Genomic DNA, 25,567 nt, shown 5'->3' on the forward strand with positions numbered 1-25,567 from the left:
CTCAGACATATTAAACATTTTTCTGTATTCTGTTAAACATTGTATGCGCAGCAAGAATGACGCCTCATACAGACCTTTCTTGTCATTTCGTTTTATTATTTCAAAATGTAAGACAAATCTGAAAAATGGAGGAGCCTGCAGATACCTGTGGTGGCGAGGATTTGGGGTCTGTCTGAGCTCCGGCGTTCCTGCCCATCCCTCCAGCTGTATCTCTGGCCACCTGTCTGTTCCTGGCACAAACAAGGCCTGCTGGTTGCCAAGGACATGACTACGGGGCCATTTCCATGTGAGAAGGCCCTGGGGGGTGTCAAAATGCAGAAACGTGACTGATGAGCAGCGGGGCACCCATAAACTTCCCATAGCCAGGTGCAGGCATACCTGCAAATGTAACGCCCAACTGTGTACAAAGCAGAAATCTAAATGCCAGGGCGGACTGGGAGAGGTTCCCGTGACCTCTGACCCGGACTCTAAATTCTCCCATTCCCTCCCCACTGTCCTGCCGCGCCCCGTGTCGCCTCGCCTGGCCTCGCCTCTCTCCTCCGCTGGGGGTCTAAGCCTGCGCAGTATTGCGAACGCGGGCGGCGTTTCCCGCATGCGCAGTCACTGCCCGGCCCGGCTTTTTCAGTAGGAGCCCCGCGCGGTGCGCGCTCACGCACGCGCACGGCCTCGCCTGCGCGCTCACGAGGCCTCTCGCGGCACGCGCCCCCGCCCCGCGCCGCCCCGCCCCGCCCCGCCTCTTCCCCCTCCCGCGCGCCCGCCCGCCGCCTGCCGCCGCCGCCGCCGCCGGAGCTCTGTAGTATGGCATCGAGGAGAATGGAGACCAAACCTGTGATAACCTGTCTCAAAACCCTCCTCATCATCTACTCCTTCGTCTTCTGGGTAAGTGCCCACGCCGGGCCGGTGGCCGAGTCGCTGTCCATCGGTCCGTATGATGATGCTCTGAGAAAAGAAGTGGAGAGGAAAACCCAAACCAAAAATCAAATCTCGGACCCCTCTTTAAGGAGACAGGCGCGGGGTGCTGGGTCGGGGCTGCAGGATGGCAGGGTGCGGGTCGGGGCTGCTGGAACCCTAGACCTCGCTCCGCGCAGGCTGCAAGGGGCTGCGGAGTGTCGGTGACTGCAGGTTGTCGACCTTCCAAAAAAAAATGTTAATGCATTAGTTTCTTTTATAATCTCCCGGGATAGGGTCAGCTCCTGGGGAAAGTTGCGGGTTTATTCGTCTGTTTTCCTCGCTGTACACCCTTCTCTCCCTTCCCCTACCAGCCGGTTCGCGGCGCCTCTTGGAGCTAACCTGTGGCCGGCTAGGAGAGGACACGGGAGCGTGGGGTTTAATCTCAGATTCCCAGTTATTCCCGACCCCACGGGGCTGCGGGAGGGAGGCACCAGAAGCACCGTGCCTGCCTGGCTGGGCAAGGGCGACCGAAGTCTCCCAAGCGCACGATGGGGAGCAGGCGTTGTCACCGCGTGGAGGCGCACGAAAGGGAGAGGGTCTTACATAAGCCGGGGGCATCTTTGAGGTTTCTTGGTGACCCAAGAGATGAGTCTTTGGATTCCTTTCCCACCTCCCTGCATCCTTACACTCCCTATCTGGTGGTTCTGTCACTGCATGAGCACAATCCGCAGCGCCCTGGCAGAGGGTCCCCTCCACTTGGTGATAGAGATAGCGCCCCAACTCTACTCCCCATCTATCCAGTGCTGCCGCCGGTCCTTGAAGCTCAATGCAGAAGGGTGACGTCACCCCTCAGCCAGGGCCGCGGGGGGCTGCGTGATGCACCTCGCGGAGGGATGCGCCTTTCTGCGCGGGGGAGGGGGGAGGAGGAGGAGGGGGAGGAGGAGGAGGAGGGGGCTCCAGGCTTGTGCCTTACCTCATCCTGTTTGGCAAATCATGGAATCAGTGCAGGGCTGACACTGCAGTGATTCACTGAGAGAGGTGCGTGGTACTTAAAGACCATTCCCTGTTATTTCTCTTTTCATGTCGGTGACCCCGTCTTCCCTAGTTCCTTACTCCCATAATCAAGCTACAGCTACCCCGCAGGGGAATGAATATCGACCCTCTTCCCCCCTTGTCCCCCAAATCTGGGTCATTTTAGCTTCGACGGCAGTCATTTTGAAATCTGAGGCTCTGTAGGAAAAGCCAGTTCAACCTTTGCTTGTTTTCTTCTTGCACCCCTCACCCCCGCCCCTCACCCACCACCACATATTAGCCCTAATTTTGCTTTGAAACTGGAGCACAGTGCTGTATGAGGTACCGAGAATCAGCTAGATGGCAAACCGGACTGTTTGCAATGGTCAAGGAAGAAGCAGAGATTTATTGAGGATCAAAAATATTCCTAATGCACCCGGACATTTCCTTATCGCTGGCGTTGGTGGTTCTTCAAGTCAGGGAAGATATGGACTCCCCAGACCACGCGTACCAGGAGCTCTGCAATGAGCTAGGATAGATTAACTGGCATATTGCACAAGGCAAACACAGAAACGGACTTTATTTGGACTGACAACGACACAGGTTGAAATGTCTCAGTAGTGGAATTGTGAGCTATGCACGGATCATATCATCTTATGCTCTGCCTGTAAAAAGCAGTAACACATGCTGATTGCTGAAACTTCCCAGTAGCCATTCCTGGGAACTGGTTTAGCTTTTTATGTGTTTCCTTAAATCTCTTTTTGTTTGGCCCTTTATCATTTACTTGATTTCCTATTTGTTACTGGAGTAAATCATATGGGGTGGGGGGAGGTATTTTTATCTTCCTTAAAAATAAGGTTAACAGTGCACATGAAGAAATATTGTCCTTTCAGAATCACTGCAAGCTGGTAAAGAAGGGGGTCTTCCAGGCTGAGGCTTTTCATATGAGCACTTTAACTCTCCTTGCTTACATTCCACCCCTATGAATCTAATTACTTAATGCCCCCAATACATCTTAAACAATCACTGCATTTTATGTCCTCCGGAAGTTCCTTGATGCCTTCATTTTAATTTTTTCTACTTTCAAGATTTTCATAGTCTTAAATGTTTACCTGGAACATTTTCAATAGTTTAAATACCAAAGCCAGTTCTGGCTTTGGTTGTTGTAATCATTTCATACTTACAACCAAAAGAATAAGATCTCTTCGGTTGTGTGAGGATATTTTAAACAAGACGTTATTTTTAAGTAGCCTTATTGAGGCATGATTCATATGCCATAAAAGCCACCTATTTAAAGTATACGATTCAGTGAGTTTTAGTATAAGTAGCACATATTTTAGTATATAAGTGGTATATATTTCTGTATATTTAGTATATTCATAGATATGTGCAACCATCACGCCAGTCAATTTTAGAACATTGCATCATTTCACAAGAAACCTGTTTCTTTAGCTGTTATCCCGTTTACCCCCAAATTTCAACTTCCCACCCTCATGCCCACCCCCTGCCAGCCCTAAGCAACCACTACTTTCTGTCTCTAGAGATTTCCATATTGCAGGCATTTCATATAAATGTAATCATACAATAGTTGCCCTTTTGTGACTGTTTTTTTCACTCAGCATAATTACTTCAAGGTTCATCCATGTTGTAGTGTATATCAGTACTTCATTCCTTTTTATGGTTGAATAATATTCCATTGAATGATTATAGCACATTTCGTTTATCCATTTGTCTGTTGGGGGACATTTGAGTTGATTGGGTCATTTAGCTATCATGAATAATGGTGCTATAAACATTCATGTACAGATTTTTGTGTGAACATGTCTTCATTTCTATTGGGTATGTACCTGGGAGTTGAATTGCTAGGTCACATGGTAATTCTAAGTTTAATTGTTTGAAGAACTGCCAGCCTGTTTCACAAAGCAAAGCACTCCTTCCCTTTGACCATGAGGATTCCAATTTCTCCACATCCTTGCCAACATTTGTTATTGCCTGACTTTTTTATTATAGCCTTAGTAGATGTGAAGGTGGTATCTCACTGTGGTTCTGGTATGAATTTCCCTGATGTGTAATGATGCTGAGTGTCTTTTTTATGTGCTTGTTGGTCATTTGTGTATCTTTCTTGAAGAAATATTTATTCATATCCTTTGACCATCTTAAGATGTGGGGTTTTTTTATATTAAGTAGTAAGAGCCCTTTATATATTCTGGGTACAAGTCCCTTATCAGATACATGATTTATAAGTGTTTTCTTCTATTTTGTGGGTTATCTTTAGATGGTGTCCTTTGAAGTACAAAAGTTTATTTTTATGAAGTCCAGCTTACCTATTTTTTCTTTTTTTTGTTTATGCTTTTGGTGTCATATTTGAGAATCCTTTGCCAAAACCAAGGTCACAAATATTTACCTGTTAAATGTTTATAAGAATTATTTCTCAGTTCAGTAAATGCAGTTGGTAAATCTTTCTTCAGCACTTAGAACTATGTCTGGCACATAGTAGGTACTCAAATATTTGTCAAAACTTCTGGGATTATGCTAGGTAATTTACAAAAAGATGACCTTACTGGTCTTGTTTGTTTGTTTGTTTGTTCGAGGCAGAGTCTCGCTGTGTTGCCCAGGCTGGAGTGCAGTGGTGTGATCTCAGCTCACTGCAACCTCCGCCTCCTGGATTCAAGTGATTCTCCTGCCTCAGCCTGCCGAGTAGCTGGGACTACAGGTGTGTGCCACCACGCCCGGCTAATTTTTGTATTTTTAGTAGAGACGGGGTTTCACCATGTGGGCCAGGATGGTCTCGATCCCTTGACCTCGTGATCCGCCCGCCTCAGCCTCCCAAAGTGCTGGGATTACAGGCGTGAGCCACCACACCCAGCCGACCTTGGTGTTCTTTAAAGTGGAAGGTGGAGGAAAGATTAGACAGAATTATTTCCTTTGTGTTCGTGAGTTGTTTTAATAGGAATTTTTCCCTTTCTTTACCTTAATTTAGATTTAGAACTAGAAGGCATTTGAACTTAAAATGGTGGTAGAGCAGTAGCATCATAAAGGTTGACATACTTGAGCATATGTTAAACCAGAAGTCTACACTTTTGAAAGAGAGATTATTGTTTTATCTGGCTTTCTCTTCTGTCTATAATCACACTCTCTCTCTGAGGTGTTTCTCTAAAGTGGTTCTCAAAAGGGGGCAGTTTTGCCCCCCTCCCATATTTGGCAATGTCTGGAGACATTTTTGGCCATAGCTGGAGGGGAGGATGATACTGGCCTTTCGTGGGTAGAGGCCACAGATGCTGCTAAACATCCTACAGTACATGAGACAACCCCTCACAACAAAGAATTGCCTTGCTCAAAATGTCAACAGTGCCACCAACCTCTGCACTACTGGACTTACATAGCAGTAAGTCCTGTGAAGAAAAAATGGAGCGTTATGCAAAACTGTATATTTATTGGTGTTTGGAACCACCGTAGCAGAGCATGCGCAACACAATCACGTGAGAAGAAAAACATTCTCTATTGTGTACTATATAATTATTTGAAGACAAAAGGTAGGTACCTCTTTATATAATTGTGTTCGAATGGATGGGATGATTTGTCTTTTGGTTAAATAATATCACCTGAATGCTGTGTAAACTGATCCTTAATTTCTCTTGATTTGTATGTTTTATTTTCAGGTCTATAGAAGAGGAGGGAAAAACACACCTAGGAGTAAGTTATCCTGTGCTTTAAAGACTAGCAAACAATGTCAGGCTCATAGTAGGTTTACTCACTAAATACTTATTTCCTTAATGAATGAATGAATTAATGAATAAATGAAATTTTATTGACTACTCTTGGGCTCAGTTATTTATTTCAACTCACCTCAATGGGGAAGTTTTTTTAAAACAATGTTATTTCTAGTCTACCTGTAGTGATTTAAATGTGCTCCTCCAATAAATATGTGAAAAGATGGAATAGCAGATTTCACAAGGACTTGCTTATCCTAATGATAGTTCAATCATTATATTTTTGTGATCAGTTAGTTTGTCAGACATTTTGGTTACTTAAATTTTTAATTAGAATTTTTTAAGCATGAATAAAAAAGATCTTGCCCTATATATATATAACAAAATATCCTTTCTTCACAACCAATGTAACTGTTTCAAGATCAAGCAAAGAAATGTAATAAATATTTTGCTTACCAGGTGAATTTTTGTTTTATTTATACATTTTTAATGTATTTTAAATACTCATCTGAGTTCTAAGCTAAGATTTAAATCCACCATGTGTGAAGAGAAATTCCCCTTGCTTAATTCAAGTGTATATTGGGCCTGATTTCTTCCTTGATTATCTAAGGAGGTAATTAGCTTATCAATAGTGCTATCAAATTCTTCTATGGCAAAATATCAGCGATTTGTTTTTCATTTGAGAAACATCACTAATCTTTTCTGGAAAAATAATTTAAAACAATTTTTTTTTTTTTTTTGTCCAGAAAGTTTAGGTACTTGGGATATAAATAGAGGGAAAAATCTTAAAGAGCAACTCCTAACATTTTAAAGAGTGTTTGAATTTGGGCACTGTATTAGTCTGTTCTTAAGCTGCTAGTAAAGACATACATGAGACTGTAATTTGTAAAGGAAAGGGGTTTAATTGACTCACAGTTCCACATGGCTGGGGAGGCCCCAAAATCATGGCTGAAGGCGAATGAGCAGCAAAGTTACATCTTACATGGTGGTAGGCAGGAAAGCTTGTGCAGGGGAACTCCCATTTATAAAACCATCAGACCTTGTGAGACTTATTCACTATCAGGAGAACAGCATGGGAAAAACCTACCTTCATGATTCAATTATCTCCCACTGGGTCCCTCCCACAACAAGTGGGAATTATGGGAGCTACAATTCAAAATGAGATTTGAGTGGGGACACAGCCAATCCATATCAGGCACATACTTTAGTTTATAGTTATTCTTTTGCACATCAATACGATTCAGTCATTCACTGAATGTCTATTACATGTCAGGTATTGAGTAGTCAATAGAATGTGTACCAACGTTTACTAGCTGCTGCTTTTGGCATTTTACCTGCATTTTAAAATAACACATGTATTCTATTTCTCAACTTTTCAGTTTTAGATGTTATGTACTGTCTTCCCACTATGGAAGATGAAGATTTAGCTCTCCTGCCCTTTTCTCCCATACTTGTATCTTCCCTATATTGTAGTAGACCCTAGTATATCATTTTATCGTTGTCATATTTTGGTTAGAGTGGTCGTCAGTGATTTCGTTATGTTAATGACTAGGTAAACCTAGTCACAGCTGAGCCATGTAGTGTGTATATTATGATTACTTGCATAGCTTTTTGTTTTCTCTGCAGTTAAGAATTGCCTTGTTTGGTCCTTTGCTTTTTAGTTGCGTGCTCACTCCTAATTTATCCCTGTACTTTCCCCAAGATCTGTTTCTTCACTCAGTCTGTTCAAACACTTCATGTGTCATATCAGATTCTTGTTCTCGGAGGCATTTCTCCCAAAGCTTTCTGATCTTCAATCTGGACTAGTATTTTCTGGGCCTTTGAAACAGTGGACATCAATATAGTCTCCCTTCACCATCATCCTGGTGAATCCTGTCTCCTTTTACGTTGGATCTTCGGTTTTTGAGATGTCATGTCTTTCTCTTCCTTGGTGTTTTTTTTTTTTTCATTTTGGTAGAGCAAGTTTAATAATTTTCTGGAAAAAATGATGTATTGGGGGTTAATTTTTTGAGCTCTTACAGGTATGAAAATCTTATTTTTCTCTTGCACTTAATTTGATCGTTTGACTTAGTGTAGAATTGTAGTTTGGAAATCATTTATCCTCAGAATTTTTCTGTCTCTCCCTATTGCAAGTCTTGTTCTTGTTGTTAGTGTTGAGAAATCAGATGTTATTCTGATTCTTCTTGAATCCTGCTTTTCTTCTCTGAAAGTTCTTATGATCTCTTGCTTGCTCTGAAATTTCACAACAATATGCTCTGGTATATGTCTATTTTTAACTATTTCCTGGGTACCCTTTCAATCTGGAAATTTTCTGTATACCTTTCAATCTGGTCCTTGAGTTTGGGGAAATTTTCTTTTGTTTTTTGTTTTCTTTACCTTCATTTTTTTCTGTCCTATTTGGATGTTGGACCTCCTAGACTAATCCTCTAATTTTCTCCCCTTCTATTTTCTACCTCTTTTTCTTCTTGTTCTATTTCTGGGAGATCACTTCCACTTTATCTTGCTGCTATTGCATTTTTCATTTGTTTCATATGTTAATTTCTAGAAGCTTCTTTTTGAGGTCTGAATGTTCTTTTTCCTAGCATCCTGTTTTTGTTTCATGAGTGTAATATAGTTTTAATATCTCTCTGAAAATATTAGTAATTTTTTTGAGTTTGCTTCTTCCTGCATAGTTTCCTTCAGACTGTTCTGTTTTCTGGCATATTACAGGCTTACCTCAAATTTATGGTCATGTTTTGCTCTCTTTTCTGTACATGTTTAAGAGGGGGCACTACGAAGCTGATTGGAAGCTCTTAGCCTGAAGTACGTGTTTATCAATTGTAATTTGGGTGATTTGGCTGGGCAGTTGAGTTTTAGGACCAAGGTCAATATCTTTAGGTCTCTTCTTTTGGTCTCATCAGATATCCTACAGAAGAATCTTCTAATTGCTCTCTGAGTAAAGAAGGTGAGAATATAGAAGTCTCTATATACAGTATATAAACCTTTGCTTAAGCTCCTGTTTCCAGTGTAGAATCCATGTCCACTGTGCTTATATTCCCCAGTTCAGAGACCATCTCTTTCGCCCTCCAAAGAATAAATAATCTGAACCTATAGTAGAATGAGTAGAGGCCAGAGACAGGAAGTTGGTGGCGGGGGTGGGGGTGGGGAATCTAATTGTTTTTCGAAAAACTCTTACTGGAACCTACTTATTTTAGCTCCCCTTTCCTCCCTACTTCCAGGTGTGCATGGAGCTGCTAACCCCTGAGTCTTTTGGGGATGTTTGGGTGCAAATATTTTATTTTGTGCTTCTCTCACAGCTGCCATAAGATTTTGCTTTTTCTCAGCTTTGAAGAGATCATTGTGGTTGTCTCCTCTCTTTGTTATTGTAGGTTAAAAACATTCTTTTAGTGTCATTTCAGTGGAGTTTTGGGAGATAGCCAAGGTAAATGGATGTGTTCAATCCGTCATCTTTAACTGGAAGTCCTTTATATCTTTATCTCTACATCAGATGGTACTAATTAAATGCCCAGTTGATTGTGAATGATTGAATAGAGCATCTAAAACAGCAATAGTCGAGCTATTCTAATAAATATTGGTACCCAGTTTTCAATTTTTAAAAAGCTTTTGGATTTCAAGGGAAGTGTTCTAAGTTGGAACAGGCTTACTAAGACACATCCTCTGTAAGGTCGTCTGGTCATCAGCGACTGGACAAATGGAAATGAAGCTCTGAAGGTTGCTGCTGCTTTTTCTGCCCCTCTTATTTCTTCCCACCAGATGAAGTCCCATGTGTCTTCTGACCTAATTCGGACCTTGCTGGATTAATTTAGTGTTTATAGTGTGGTGTGTGTGTTGGGGAGAGGACCTTGATGTTAAACTGATTATTGCTTGGCTGTTTTTCTTTTACTACAGTGATAACCCTTCATGGTTATTATGGGACTTGTACATTATAATCTGGAGTTTTTTCTTATTTTATCAACTTAATTTACTATATGCAATATACAGTTAGGATGTGTGAACTACCTTTTATAACATTTGGGGAACATTAAGTCTTTTTCACTTAGTCGTTGCTTAGAAATTAGCTGAATTTTGGTCTAAATAGAATGAAATACTCTTCTCCATTCTAATCACAACTAGAGTTCTTGATTTGACCCTATTGTGAGTTGCATTACTTATTCAGTGATTGTTCTTTATATACTGCTTTAAGTAAGTACCTCAGAAGGTGCTGAAAATTGAAAGTCATTGTGACTGTGTTTCTTTGTTTAAACATGTTAAACTCTTGACATAGATGACTAATGCACTGCTAAACCCATTTGAAACACACTTTAAAAATATATTCTTATGTCTTTTTCTCCTTTAGTTCCATTACAGCAGCTTCCAATCTGAGTTACCTCCTCATTGCAAGCAGATTTTTGGAATGCTGCTCTTAAATTTCTTATTTTGGCTGTTATTCCCCTTGCCATGACAGAATGATTTTCATTCTTGGCTGAACATTTTTTTCATCTTACTGCAGAACCCCACTATTCATCAAGAAAAGGATGTAGAGGAAAAAGGAGAGGGTTTTCTTTGTTTTGTTTTTCCTTTTGGTTATTTGATCAGTTAAACAGGTAAGCATTTTATTTATTTGTTTATTGCCTTTTGAAACATTTATTATTACTTTTATAGATTTAGGGAATACAAGTGCAGTTTTGTTACATATATATATTGCATAGTGGTGAAGTCCGGGCTTTTAGTGTAAAGCATTTAAAATAGTTTAAACATCACATTTTGACTCTGAAAGATTTTCTTTGGTGCTTTCTGCAAGATATAGTGGGATTTTCCCATCATCATCTGTTTCTAGGAGAAATTCCAGGTGCCTTATACTAGAGGATGATGAGATGAGTCAGACACAGGTACTGGTGAACAGACACAGGTACTAGATCAGTGATTCTCACCCTGTTTGCCCATAGAATTGCCTAAGGGGCCCTAAAGAAGATACTTAGACCCCATCCTAAGAGATTCTGATTCAATTGGTCTGGACGGAGTGCCAGAATTGATATGCCAAAATATGCTCCCAGGTGATTCAGCTGTGCAATTAGGATTGAGAAACATTGATCCAGGGAGAACTCAGTAGATAATAGTAGGCTTGGTTCACTTGAGCCTCCTGGATCTGCAGGTAGCTACGGAGTATCTAACCTAGTACTGGCAATATTAATTTGGTCTTCGTTGCCTGAGAGTCTGGAACCAGGCCTGCAGTGTCTTTCAGTAAACCAAAATGGCCTTGCACTCTTAGGAGACCATGCTAATCATTCCTGACTAAAGCAATGTGTATCAGAATCACCAAGGACATTTAAAAACACAGATTCTCAGCCCTATCTCATAGAGTTTAAGTTTTAATTGATATGAAGAGAAACCTGGGTGTGTGAGTTAAAAAAAAAAAATCCCAAGGTGATTCTGATTCCTGGGATGTAGCTCTATGGGGCTGTGATGCCATTTGATATAAATGAGTTCTTACCTCATGAATGCTTTCCTATGATATGATCTGTGGTACCATAAAGCTGAATTGAGGAGAGTATTCCAGAAAACAAGATGTAGTCAATGTAGCATTTTTCTTACCCACTTAATTGGTCTTTGGCAAGGGTCTTCAAGTGAACTCTTGGAGTTTGGAGTAGTTTCCATTCCTTAGGGGGAATCTATTTTTTTTCACAGTTATTCTGAGAAGTTAGGGAAAAGTCTTGGTTTGTCAAAGACAAACCTCTGTCAAAGAGAGACCATAATCCAACATGTAAAACAAAACCCAGAATTCATTGCTTACCAAAGTAAGAGACAGCTGTGTTAAGCATAGTCTGTGAGTGAAGCAGATTACTGATCTTTTTGGGAAACATAGTGGTGTTTTGGTTACAGAGGCATGAGTGGTTGAACTTGACCTTCGAAGCATGGCTATTTGAGTGAGACTATTGTTGATTGAGAAGCATGTTCACTGCAGTGTGTCTGCTGCTGATTTGCTGACCTTGAATCGTGTGAAGCTCATTGTAATTGGCTTCCAGAAGTGTGTTCCTGAAGCAAGTTGAGTTGTCATTGATGATTAGTCTGAGGTGAATTGCCCTCAATCAAACAGGTTTAAAAGTTGGTGCTGGTGGTTACTAGTTACCATGGCTATTGAATAATCAATCTTTTTCTCACCAGTAATACAGAGACTTTTATTCTTACCTCAGACTGCTATTCTTCTTAGTGAAATGAAGTTGCTTCTGCACCTCAATTCCCATTCATTCTTCAAACATCATCATGATGATGTGTAGAACTCCTGGATCAGTTCATTGTTCTAATCACTCCATAAATACTTGATTGTTTATGATTTCCAGGGATTAGACTAGGACTTCCCAAAGGTAGACCCCTTTGGGGTTGAAAAGGAACCCAAAGCTTGATAAGACTGTGGAAAATGTTGCTAAACATCCCTTCTACATCCCCATCTCTATTTGGGTTAAAGTTCTGTTTCTGGTGAAGCTTTTGCGGACTTCTAGCTCCTCCAGATTTCTGTTTCATATTTTGAACTGTATCACTCACTTGATATTCTTTTAACCATTGCATTCTATTGCAGAGGATTTAAAATTAGACTTAATGTGAAGTCTCAGCTAGTACCTTTGCTGTGTGACCTTAGGCAAATCACTTATTCTCTCTGAGCCCCAGTTTCCTCTTTAGAATTGAGGATATCTATGATTACCCACCTCAGTCAAGTGTTGAGGGTCAAATAACATTCAAGTGCATTATAAACTAAAGTGTGATACATATATATTTTGGAAACATTATTCCTTAGGGTGTAAAGTGTTTCTTTCCTAGTTTCTTGTACATGGGAGGTACTGTATCAATACTTGTTAAATGAATAAATTGGTCAGAATATGCCCTATCCTGGAAATTAAGAATGATTCACTTTTAGGGTTTTATAGTTTGCTACCAAAGAGAGCTGAGTTAACAGAGTGGTTTGAACAGGAACCAAAAATAGGACTCACTGAGTTTGGTCCTGTCATTGGGATAAAGGTATTCCTATTTAGGATGAATAAATATAAGTCTGACACTTACAGTCAAATGAGGAATTGGTGACTTCCATTATTCTTTTTAAAATAAGCTTTTCTTTTTGGAACAGCTTTAAGTTTACAGAAAAATTATAGAGATAGTGCATAGAGTTCCCATATATCATACCACCATTTTTCCCTATTACTAACAGCTTACATTAATATGATACATTTGTTATACTTAATCAATATTGATACATTTTTATTATCAGAAGTCCGTACTTCATTCCTATTTCATTAGTTTTTACCTAATATCCTTTTTCTGTTACAGGCTACCCCATATTACATTTAGTAGTCATGTCTCCTTAGGCTCCCCTTGGCTGTGACAATTTCTCAGACTTTTCTTGTTTTTGACTGTTAATAGTTTTGAGGACTACTGCTGATGCATTTTGTAGAATGTCCCTCAATTTGGATTTGCCTGATGTTTTTTTCATGATTAGAATGTAGTTATGTGCTCTGGGGAAGAAGACCACAGAGGTAAAGTGCTATTTCAATCATATCATATTAAGGATACATACCACCAACATTATTTATTACTGTTGATATTGACTTTGATCACCGGGGTGAGATAATTTGTCAGGTTTCTCCACCGTAAAGTTGCTCTTTCCCCGCTTCTCATACGGTACTCTTTCAAAGAAAATCACAATGCACAGTCCACACTTATGTGAAGAGTTATGTTCTATCTCCTTAAGGGTGGAGTATCTACCGTTATCTTTATTAACAAAGATGATTTTCATTCAACAAATGTTAAAACCAACAGTAAGTATTTGTTTAAACAAGTAGAAAAATACTAAAATTATTTGAGCCGATCAGAAACTGGACAGAGATTCTTGTTTACCATTATTATTTATGACTTGGTTTATCTAGCAAATGCAGTAAGAAAAAATTAACATTGGAGAAAGAGATAAAATTATCTTTTTACAGATGTAGTTGTTGTAAACTAAATAACCCAAGAGATGTTAGGAAAAAACTACTAAGAGAATTTGATAAGATGGATGGATGTAAGAGAAATATACAACAATTAATTTCTTTTTTTATTTTAGCATAAGCCTTAGGAAAGAGAGGAAGGCATTTCATTCACAGCAGCAACAGAAATCATAATTACTTCAGAATAAAGTTAATAAGAAAGGCAAGGCTCTTATATGAAGAACAATAAAATCCTATCTTGGGTCATAAAATGAGATCTGAACAGATTAAATGATACCAGATGTTCTTGGGTGGGGAGATTTAGTATCATAAAAATATCAGTTTTCTAAAAATGTTTTTAATGTATTTCCCAATAGAATACTGACAGGATTTGGGGGAGGGGGAGGAGATGGTACTTGATAAAACTGTATTGTTTACGTAGAAGAATAAATACCTGAGAAATCAAGAGATATTTTCGGGAGGAAAAGGAAGTATATGCCTTATTATCAGAATATACTATTGTGGCAGATAGACTATAAGATGTCCCTCATAATCTCACCTCCTGATATTCATGCCCTTGTTTAATCCCCTCTGCTTGGGTGTGGGTGAGACCTGAGACTGTTGTCTAATTAATAGAATATAATGAAGTGATCAAATGCATATGACTATGTGTGCATGATTTTATTACATAAGACTGTAAAGTCTATTTTGCTGAAAGACTCTGTTCCTTTCTGGCTTTGAAGAATCAAACTTTTATGTTATGAACTGCCCTGTAGAGAGGGCCACATGACAAGGAACTCAGGGCAATCTCTGGCTGACAGCTAGCAAGAAACTAAGGCCCTCAGTAACCAGCAAGCAACTGAATGCTGCCAATAGTCAAATGATCTGGGAGGCAGATTCTTCCCCATTTGTACCTCAGATGAGACTACAGCCCTGTCTGATGCTTTGATCGAAGCTTTGCAAGGCCCTGAAACAGAAGACTCAGCTAAGCTGTGCCCAGATTTTTGACCCACAGAAACTATGAGATAATAAATGTGTTTTGTTTTGAGCTTCTACATTTGTGGTAATATTGTTATGGAGCAATACAAAATTAATACAACTCTAAAATCAATTCAATATGATGTTTACTTAGAAATACATAGGTTGGTGGAACAATAAGAATCCAGAAATAAATTCTAGTGAATATGATTTAATAAATGAAAAGGAGCATTCATTTCAGTGAGAGAAACTAGATTTAAACGATCCTGATACTACGGGATATCTATATGTGAGAAAATAAAATTGGAGCCCTCACTTAGATGATATGAAAACTTCCAATTAGTTTAAATGCTCAAATATAAAAATAAAATCCTACAAGAAAATGTACATACCATATGTACAAATTAGGAGAGAGACTGCCCTATGTAAGCTGGAAATTTGGAAGCAATTAAATAAAAAATAAATGTGTTTGGTTATAAAATTTTTAAAAATTATGTGACAAAAGGTACAATAAAGTCAAACAGTTGTAGTGGGATAAAAAGCTTGTCAGACTATTAATTAATATACTGCTTCCTTCATTCAGAAAGCTTTGTTTAAAAAAAAGTCTGTTTACTTTCTGGTACAAACTTCTTCTCAATGTGGACTGACAACAGTTTGCTGACCAGACACTGGTTTGTCCACTAACCACACTTTGGGAATTACTGCTCTAGAGAAGTGGTAGGCAAACATTTTCTGTAAAGGGCCAGATAGCAAATATTTTATTTTATTTATATTGTGGGCCATATAGTCTCTGTTGCAACTAGTCACCTTTGCCATTGTAGTGTGAAAGCAGCATAGACAATATGTAAATGAATGAGTAAGGCTATAGTCCAATAAAACTTTATTTGCAGCCAGATTTGACCCATGGGCTACAATTTGCTGATTCCTGTTCTAGGGGATACAACTAGAAGGAAAGTCCGATCCTTACCCTCAAGAATTAAAATCTAAAGTTTAATATGGGCCTATTGGAGTGGGAATGAAGAAAGGCTCATGATTTTTATCTTGAAAGAGCTGGTAACGCACTGTCTAATAAATTAACCACCTGAGCACTTCAAATGTGGATAGTCCAAACTTGGGATGTCTCTATGTGTAAATACCAGACTTTAAAGAGTTAGTATGAACACTGTAAAATATCTCATTTTTTACATTAATTGCATGTTGAAATGGTAATATTTTGGATATAGTGGTTTAAATATACTAGTAAGATTAATTTCACCAGTTTCTTTTTACTTTGAATGTGATTTTTGATTGAAGCTTTGTAATACGCTAATTTAAAGTTAGATATGTGCCTCTTGGACAGCAATGAACTGTAAGCAATGAACTGTAAGAGAGAGAGCTTGTGGGGCTGGGGAATTTGGAAAGGTCATGTGGACAGAGTTCACTTGGAGAATGACAGGATTTTGACAAGTGGTTCTTGGAGAGGATAATGAAGGCTATCAGCAGAATGGTTTCTGTGTTTAGGACAGGAATAAGTTTAGCTGTAATAAAAAGTGAGGCATGCAGCAAGTCTAGGTAAGTAGGCATAAGCCTTATTGTGGGTTGATTGCATGAGTTAGGGTTTTGGGCCTGCTTTGGCCAGTAGGTGAAGACTAGTCCATACTTTTGAGCAGGGAGCAGTAACTTTGGGAGCTACACTTTGCAGGCCTTATCTGGAAGTAGTAAGTTGGTTGGGTTGAAATAGGAAAAGCAAGAAGTGGTGAAACCAGGTTAACTAGGTAAGAATGAAGGTCTAATATAGGGTGACGATGGGAATGAAGAATGGAGGACAGGGGACAGCTACTTCATGATGTGGCAAGAATATTTGTGAGAGAGAACCCCAGTATTCTGTGCTTAAAGAGCATGGATGATGGTGATACTCTCATGAAAATGCAGACCTTAGAAAAAGCGGGTTTGAGACTAATATGATGTGTTCCATTTTGCATGTGTTTAGTTTGAGACAAAGGTAGATTTAAAAGATAGGCTGGTTCTCAGAAGCTTGTTTGCCTATATTTTTCATTGATAGAGGTGGCCCTAGGAAATTATTTATTTTTGACCATCTCTATACTTCCTCACCCTCCCCACCATCTGCCATGGTCACAGTTGATTGACCTGGAGAGCAGATCTGACCTTTAAATATTTGTTTGTTGGGTGTTCAGTGGAACTTGAGATAATCAGCCTTGTAAGATCTGAACGGAGAAGTTCTTTTTTAGGCATTCAAACTCAAGATATTCATGTCCTTTGTAGGGACATGGATGAAGCTGGAAACCAGCATTCTCAGCAAACTATCGCAAGGACAAAAAACCAAACACCGCATGTTCTCCCTCATAGGTGGGAATTGAACAATGAGAACACATGGACACAGGAAGGGGAACATCACACACCGGGTACTGTTGTGGGATGGGGGGAGGGTGGAGGGATAGCATTAGGAGATATACCTAATGCTAAATGATGAGTTAATGGGTGGAGCACACTAACATGGCACATGTATACATATGTAACAAACCTGCACGTTGTGCACATGTACCCTAAAACTTAAAGTATAAAAAAAAAAAGAGACCTGGTTGGTGTAGGGGCAGAAGGAGAAAGTGACCCAGAGAAGTAGCAGAGACATGTGAGTGGTGAACAGCTGGAGTTGGACCAGTGAACTCCTGGTCACTAGACTGTGTAGGCCCCTGGACAGCTCTACTGTAGCCCATGCTTTTCCCTTCTGGCCTGAAGAGTGGCTTTTCATAGTTGGGATGAGGCCTGGCTGAGTGGGTATGATTCCTAGCCGCCTCATTTCCTCCTCTCTTAAACCCCCTTGGCTAACCAAAATGGGTGATCAGGTAGATGTTTGAAGTGGCTAGAAAGGCAGGATTGGAATTAAAGGAGGGGGTTGGGGTGGAGATACAAAGTTGTGAAAGGCCATATGTTCATTTAAGAGGCATAAGATAGTAAATGGTATTCTTTTCAACTGCACAGTAAGCCCAGAGTTCTAAATGCAGTTAATGCTGAGTTGCTTGCTGATAATAGGTGTAATAGGTACAGCAAAGCATTTGGCCGGCAGCATTAATGGATGCCTACGATTCCAGTAGAGACTTGTCTAAGGGATAAAGGTTCTCCTACAGGGTAAGAGCAAGTTACTTATTAATCTCCTTAACAGCTGCTGCTGTATTTGGGAAGGGAGGCTGCAGGTTGTTTTAGTTTATATCCTTCAGAGATGTTTTGAGGACAAACAAGTAACTGCTTGGTATGTTGTGTTTTTCAAAAGATAGCCCTGGTATACAGAGGTGGTAGCTAGCCTGAGGGTTATGTAAATGACTTAGAACAGGCCGCTCTTTGAGTGGTGCCTCAATGAGCACTTTGGGGGGCTTTTTTCTCATCTAGATGACAAATGGAGGACAGGTACACTTCTCCACATCACTGGAAATTCAGTCTTTTAAACTAAGATGTTAGAAGTGAACTCTGAGATATAGCATGCTAATAATTTTGAGAGAAAAAAATACAGGAAAAGAAAGGTACATAAGTGAATATTGTACTAAAAACGCTGTTCAAATGAGCTATCTACAAATTACATATATAAGCATATGTGTATATATGTACACATGTATACATATACACATATGTATTGGCGTACATATGTGTATATGTATTATGTACATATATGTATACATATGTGGGTGTATATGTACACACATATACATAAATATATGGCAAGCCATTTTTGTAAAGAAAACAATGCATGTAACAAATCCTGAGGGGGATCCACATCAAATGTTAACAGCTGTGGTTGGGTGATAAGACAATTAATATACTACTTCTTTCTGTGTGCTTTTCTTTTCCAAGGTGTTTTCCTCCTTTTATATATAACATGAACTACTTTCATAATGAAGAGAACCGTTAATTCTTTTTTAAAAAATCAGAATTACTCTGGACATTTTCTAGTATATAATTTTATGTCTCAAAGGTAGAGTGCCTTTATTTTTCACCACATCTCATTTGTAATGTAGTTCATTAACCCAGTGCATTTTATGGATTTGATTAAATTAATGCAAGGCCGGGCATGGTGGCTCACACCTGTAATCCCAGCACTTTGGGAGGCTGAGGCGGGCAGATCACATGAGGTCAGGAGTTTGAGACCAGCCTGGCCAACATGGTAAAACCCCGTCTCTACTAAAAAAAAAAATACAAAAATTAGCCAGGTGTGGTGGCATGCGCCTATAATCCCAGCTACTCAGGAGGCTGAGGCAGGAGAATCACTTGAACCTTGGAGGCAGAGGTTGCAGTGAGCCAAGATTGTGCCACTGCACTCCAGCCTGGGTGACAGAGCGAGACTGTGTCTCAAAAAATAATAATAATAATAATGCAAAGCAAAAATGCATTAACTTGATTTTTAAGCCTTGTCTCTTCAAAATAAAGAATTTTATTTTGTTCCTATTAGGCATTTAAATTTTTTGGTGATGTATTTCAAATGTAATCCTAAAACAGAGAACGATATGATAATTTTCTGTGTATCTACTAACTAAATAGTGTATCTACTACTACACCTACTAGATAGTAGATTTTGGCATTATGCCTTATTTGCCTCAGGTATTCAGTTTTTAAAGAAATATGAAAAATTTACAGTTGTTGCCCCTACATCTCCTCCTCTCTGTCATAAATTCAGAGTTTATCAGTTGGGCTTATTTTTATACACATATTAACATTTACATATCTATAATGATTATACAGTATTTTCATATTTTAAAACTATAAATGAATCATGCCATGCATATTGTTTTGAAACTTGCATTTTTGCTCAACATTGTTTAATATGTTTCCATGTCGACAGACCTGGCTTTAGTTTAGAGGCTGGCAGACTTTGGCCTGTGAGCTAAATCTAGCCAGCCACCTCTTTTTGTAAATAAACTTTATGTATTGTCTATGGCTGCTTTCACACCAAAACAGCAGAGTTGAATAGCTACAACAGAGACTGTATGACCCAGAAAGCCTAAAATATTTACCATCTGGCCCTTTGCAGAAGAAGTTTGCCAACCCCTAGTCTAGTTCATTCTTTGTGAGAGGGTCTCCAGTGTAGCCTATTGAACATTAAACAATTTGGCTTTTATATATTTTGTCCCCGTTTTCCATACTTAGCAAAAAAATAAATAAATTTAAGGCAGCTATGGGCTCTGTTCCTAGATGTTTTATTTAGTGGTTTTGGAGAGAGAAGATACTTTTATTCTTGATTTAGTTTTTCTCAAAGTGGATTATTATTGCTTGAAGAGAGAAAAGGGCTGTGTGGTCCATGTGGAGCAAAATGAGAGTTATGAATTTTTCTGTCAGCAACAAAGGAGTAACCACTGCATGCAGTTAACTGTCTTAGGTTATGGTGATGTTGTTACTACAATTAATAGCTACTACTATGATCATTGAGCATTTAGTAAAGGTCAAGGATAGTACTAAGCACTCCACATGCATTATCTTGTTTATTCCTTGTAACAACCTATTGAGGAAGTAATTACTCCTCATTTTGAGAGGAGGCAGCTGAGGTCCAGAGTGTGCCCCAAGGTCGTGTTTAAAGTGAGGTTTCAACTTGGACCTCTCCAGCCCCACTGAGCCCAGTGCACGATTCCAGGAGTACAGTTCTCCGGGGTAAACCTTTGAAGAGATGGGTTAGAGGGTACTCTGAGAATCCCTGCTGCCCCAAGGGATAAATTCTCACTGACTCCAGCCTTGGCTTCTAAAATCTGGCCAAGGCTTGATGCACAAGGGAGAAGCCTCTGTTTTCCGCAAAGGTCAAAGTTTACAACTGTAGTGGGGATAGTTATTCCACATGGCTCCTTTGTAGAAAACTTAGGCCAGGTCCATCTTGTCACATTTTTTGCTATCATCCCAGCTCAAAACTTTAGTTTCTCAAGGTTTACATATAGTGGATGCTGGAGATGGTCCAAGGGACCTTAATGTCAGGCCCAGTGCTCTTGCGAGCAACTTAGCAACTGCTCATTCACTTTCAAAGGTTTGACTCTTGTGTTAGTCGGTTCTCACACTGCTAATAAAGACATACCCGAGACTGGGTAATTTATGAAGAAAAAGATGTTTAATGGACTCACGGTTCCACATGGCTGGGGAAGCCTCACAATCATGGCGGAAGGCAAAACAGGAGAAAGACACATCTTACATGCGGCAGGCAAGAGAGAGAGCATGTGTAGGAGAACTCCCTTTATAAAACCATCAGATCTTGTGAGACTTATTCACTATCACAAGAACAGCACGGGAAAGACCCCCCCTCATGATTCAATTACCTCCCACTGGGTCCCTCCCACGACAAGTGGGAATTATAGGAGCTACAATTCAAGATTTGGGTGGGCACATGGCCAAACCATATCAAATCTATAAATATTTCTTCTCCCCTTTAGTTTATGGCTGCTGTGGGTAAGACATAAGAAATCTTGAAGACTTTCATGGGGATAGATAGTCTTTTCACTCTGTCATTTAAAACAAAATTACCTTGTGCCTAAAACACTCCAAATTGCTGGCTCAGACACCTGGGTATTATTTCTCCTGCTGCTGTGAAATATAGTAAGAATGTGAACTTGCCTCCTATGGCTATAAGCCCCCAACCACTTTGAACAAGACAGAAGCCAAGGCATTAAAAGCTGCTGGAGATGCAGGGTTTACTTTTGCTTTGCTTTAAAGAAACAAAGCTGAAAGCAATGGGAATCTTCAGGCATTTTCCTATGAGCTGACACTAGCTAGACATAGTAATCTGCACATGGACACACAGGTAAGGCTCATTAGCACATGGCCAAGTAAAAGTTTGTCAGCTGGGATGATCTTGCCTCCTCTACCTGAACCTGCTTTCAGAAAATAATTTGACCAGTCACGTATACTGCCTATGAATGGTAACAGGAATTCCTGCCTGTATCAGGATAATTAGCTATATTACCTCTGGTGAGAATTTAAGGTATTAGCATTGGAGAAAGTCTCGTTTTAAAAAAGAAATTCCTCCCAGGCTGTTAAAATTACATCCTATAGATGGACCTCTTTTTCTGCTTGTAAGACCAGCTACACGCCAACATCAATGACAATAATTTATCATATGTTACAAATACAAAGCTCAACACAAAATGTTTCTTAAGTTATATTAGTTAATGCACATGTATTCTACTTCTATTACTACCATCACACCAAACTGAGATACCATTCTCCTGTCCCAGATCTATCGAGTGGCAGAAGGAAGTGTTATAGACCCTGGGGTCTAACTTTAACAGACCTGGCTTAAATCGAGTGTTCATTTGTAACCATGTCAATATTTTTCCAACCCTGCTTTGGGGCCTCTGACCTCCCTTTGCACGAGGTCTCTATGATTGTAAAGGTTTGACTAATAAGGATTTTGGAGGATTTGTATTTTAAAAACAATCTATTTGTAAGATGGGGCATTGATCAGATAGACTGAGAAAGCTGCATTCAGATTAAGTCTAAATTTAGCAGAATGTGTAAAGTTGTGTTACCTTTTGTGTGTAAAGTAACCCCCTACACCTGCTCCAACAATTAAAGAATGGAGTTTGTCTTTCTTCTCTCACTCCTGCCTCTCACAAATCTTTTCTTGCGTCTATTGTATCCAGTTGCCTCAACTATAAATCCTAGGTTTTTTCTTTCAGCCTCATTGACATCCCATGAATCACCAAGCCGTGGTGAATTTCATTCTTAGATTAAATTAGTAGCTCTTGCATCCCTTTCCTTCTTTTCATCTCACCACTGTTTTTTCATTCACTTGGACCTTTACAGCAGTTTCCTGGTTTTCCTACCTCTAGCCTCATTTTATCCCATCCATTCTGTTGAAATAGTTATTCTAAAACAATCTCATAAAGCCAGTGTGATGAAATTGGTAGTTTCATGTTATCTACAAGACTAAGTTCAAAATTCCATGCATGTGCTGATAAAAGACCCATTATGGTCCTCACTGTACTTCCTCCCCATTTTTTAGCTTTCATTCTGGTCACCAGCTCTAGTTCCTCTGCTTAGCGAATCTCGCTTGTCTTCAAGATTTCATTCAAATGTCACATTTTGTGGGAAGCCTTGCCTTTTTTGACACGCTCTCCCTGCCACTCTAGAGTCATTTTCTTTCCTTTATACCTTCTTTGAACTTTGCCCATCCATCATAGTACTCATGTTGTATCGTAATCATTTGCTTACCTGTCAGCCTTCCTCAATTACTCATCGCATTTATTCAAGAAATATGCTAGGAATATTGAGTGCCTGTTCAAATCCAGGTGCTGAGATTTAATTGTGAATAAAATGAACAAGATGATCTGTCAGGAAGGGAGGAAAATAGACAATAAACAAGAAAATAAATATGTTAACTTCAAGCATTGATAAGTGTTCCAAAGGAAAGAGTTCACAAGGTGCTGGTGTGGGAGCCTACTTGATAGAGTCATCACAGAAGGCCTCTCTGAGGAGTTGACATTTGAGCTGAGTACTGATGGATAAGAAGGTCCATAATCTACAATTCAGATGATGCAGAATTCAGTGTTTTTTGCTATTTGCTGACCATTGTTAACCTGATCGTTCTAGTTATTGATATCTGCTGAAGCACGTAACTTAGAAGTCAGTTTATGGTTTTGGTTTGCTGTCACTCTCCCTGCGTTGACAGCAACGCCAGATTTACCTTTCTAATCAATTATTTTAGCATGAAGAAACATAAACCTGAATTTTTTTTCTTTTTTTTCTTTTCTTTTTTTTTTTTTTTGAGATAGAGTCTTGCTCTGTCGCCCAGGCTGGAGTGCAGTGGCACAATCTCATCTCACTGCAAGCTCCACCTCCCGGATTCATGCCATTCTCCTGCCTCAGCCTTCTGAGTAGCTGGGACTACAGGCGCCCACCCCCATGCCCAGCTAATTTTTTGTATTTTTAGTAGAGACGGGGTTTCACCGTGTTAGCCAGGATGGTCTCGATTTCCTGACCTCATGATCCACTCGCCTCGGCCTCCCAAAGTGCTAGGATTACGGGCATGAGCCACAGCGCCTGGCAAACCTGATTTTTTTAAGGGAGATATATAAATAATGTAGTAGAAATGGAAAAGGACTGTTTTAGATAATGTTCACATGGGCATTATTAAAAGATGGCCATGATTTAAAGCACTTCATTGTTGATACAATTGTGATTGGGATGAACTAATGAAATTAGGGTGGGCCATTCTGCCATTTCCTGAAACTCGCATGATCCTTTATTTCTCTCTTCTTTTTCCTTATATCTAAACTTGAAAATTTCTCCACTTATTTCTCTTATCCAAATTGATCTCTCAAATCATCTCAAACGTGTGGAGTTCTGCTTTTCCTAGTTAACGTTATTCAGGTGTGGACTTGCATATGTATAAATGGTTGTGTGTCTTTTTTGTGTTTGAAAGAGTCTTTATGTTGTGAGAGATGTGTAAAAGGCTGCAAAAATATTTATGTACAGTTTAGAGAATAATTTAATTAAAAATCACATACTCACACAGTTAATCTCCCAGGTTAAGAAAGAGAACATTGTCAGTACTCCCAGAAGCCACTTCAGTTCCCCTCTCCCTCTCTATCATGTTCTCCTCATTCCCCTCTTCCCTTTCCTGAGAAACTCCATACAAACTTATTTACCATCTCCTTGATTTTCTTTATAGTTGTACCACCTATGAATGAACTCTTAAGTGGCCAAATTCTTTTCTCTTTTTTGGTGTATTTTTGAACATTATATAAATTGAATAATACTCTTTGTATTTTGTAACTTCTTTCACTTAACGTTGTTTGAGATCCATCCATGTTGCTGCTTGGAGGTATATTTATCCTTTTTCATTGCTGTAGAGTATTTAGTTATATGACTATACCATAAATTATCTGTTCCATTATCGGACATTTGGGTGGTCCTCAATTTGCTTTTATGAATAATGCTGCTACGAACACTCTTTTCTTTCCTGTTGAACATGTGTGAAGATATAGATGCATCTTTAACTTAATATGTAACTGTTAAACTGGTTTTTTAAATGGTTGTATATTGGTGATAATTCTAGTTGTCTGCATCTTCTTCAGCACTTCCTCTTATTAAACTTCTCAATATTTTTCCAATCTGGTAGATGTGCTTTCAATTTGCATTCTCTGGGTAATAATGAGGAAGTACATATTTTTGTTTGTTGCCCATTCTTATATCAGTTTCTGGGCCATATTTCATTTTCCCATAAGAGGCATCTTATTTTTCCCCTAACTTCTATAAGTTGAAAGATTTTTGATTAATAAATTACATTTTTAAGAAAATTTTTTATTTCTATAATTCTTGGAATTTTTATATAATATGTATAAAATATTTGTATACAGATAATAATTTTAATACAATACAAAATATGTAATTATTCAATGGATGTGATATAGTTTGGAGATTTTTCCCCTCCAAGCTTCATGTTGAATATGATTCCTCATGTTGGAGGTGGGACGTAGTGGGAGGTGTTTCGATCACGGAGGCAGATCCCTCATTAATGGCTTGGTGCCATCCTCCTGGTAATGAGTAAGTTCTTGCTCTGTTAGGTTCCTGAGAGTTCCTGCAAGAACTGGTGAAAAAAGCGTGGAACCTTTCTCCCCTCTCTGTTGCTCCCTCTTCTTGCTATGTGACATGGGGGCTCCCCACTGCCTTCCACCATGTGTGGAAGTAGCCTGAGTACCTCACCAGAAGCAGATGCTGGTACCATGTGGTACCATGTACAGCCTGCAGAACCGTGAGCCAAATAAACCTCTTTATAAATCACAGAGTCTTAGGTATTCCTTTATAGCAATGCAATGCAAATGAATGAATACAGGATCACTCATAGTGTTCTGACTGATCTTGTTTCTTTGCTTCTCTGAATCTTGCAGCTTATCACCACCAACTGGAATCTTGGCCTAGGCATTTTCTTTTAAGTCCTAAAAATGCCCAGTGAGCCTTCTTTACTACCTTCAAGTCCCCTCAGTGGCTCAGAGACCTGGCATTGGACTAGATGGATTGCTCAGATTTCTTTCAACCATCATTTATGTGTCTGATAAAGTATTGTGTCTTTTGCTTCACCTC

General features: G+C 39.4%; 1 protein-coding gene across 2 annotated transcripts in view; it reads left to right on the forward strand.

Moving 5' to 3' along the window:
- Positions 1-743: 743 nt before the first annotated feature.
- Positions 744-25,567, forward strand: part of TSPAN7 (tetraspanin 7) — a 127,592-nt gene continuing 102,768 nt past the window's right edge. The window contains exon 1 of one of the 2 annotated variants that reach the window (XM_009438946.3): positions 744-879. In XM_009438946.3, the coding sequence (XP_009437221.1) occupies positions 799-879 (81 nt within the window). In that variant the 5' untranslated portion in view covers positions 744-798. The remainder of the gene's footprint in view (positions 880-25,567) is intronic. The other variant, NM_001009070.1, reaches the window with a different exon arrangement.

Source organism: Pan troglodytes, chromosome X (genome assembly GCF_028858775.2).
Source record: "Pan troglodytes isolate AG18354 chromosome X, NHGRI_mPanTro3-v2.0_pri, whole genome shotgun sequence".
Lineage (NCBI taxonomy): Eukaryota > Metazoa > Chordata > Mammalia > Primates > Hominidae > Pan > Pan troglodytes.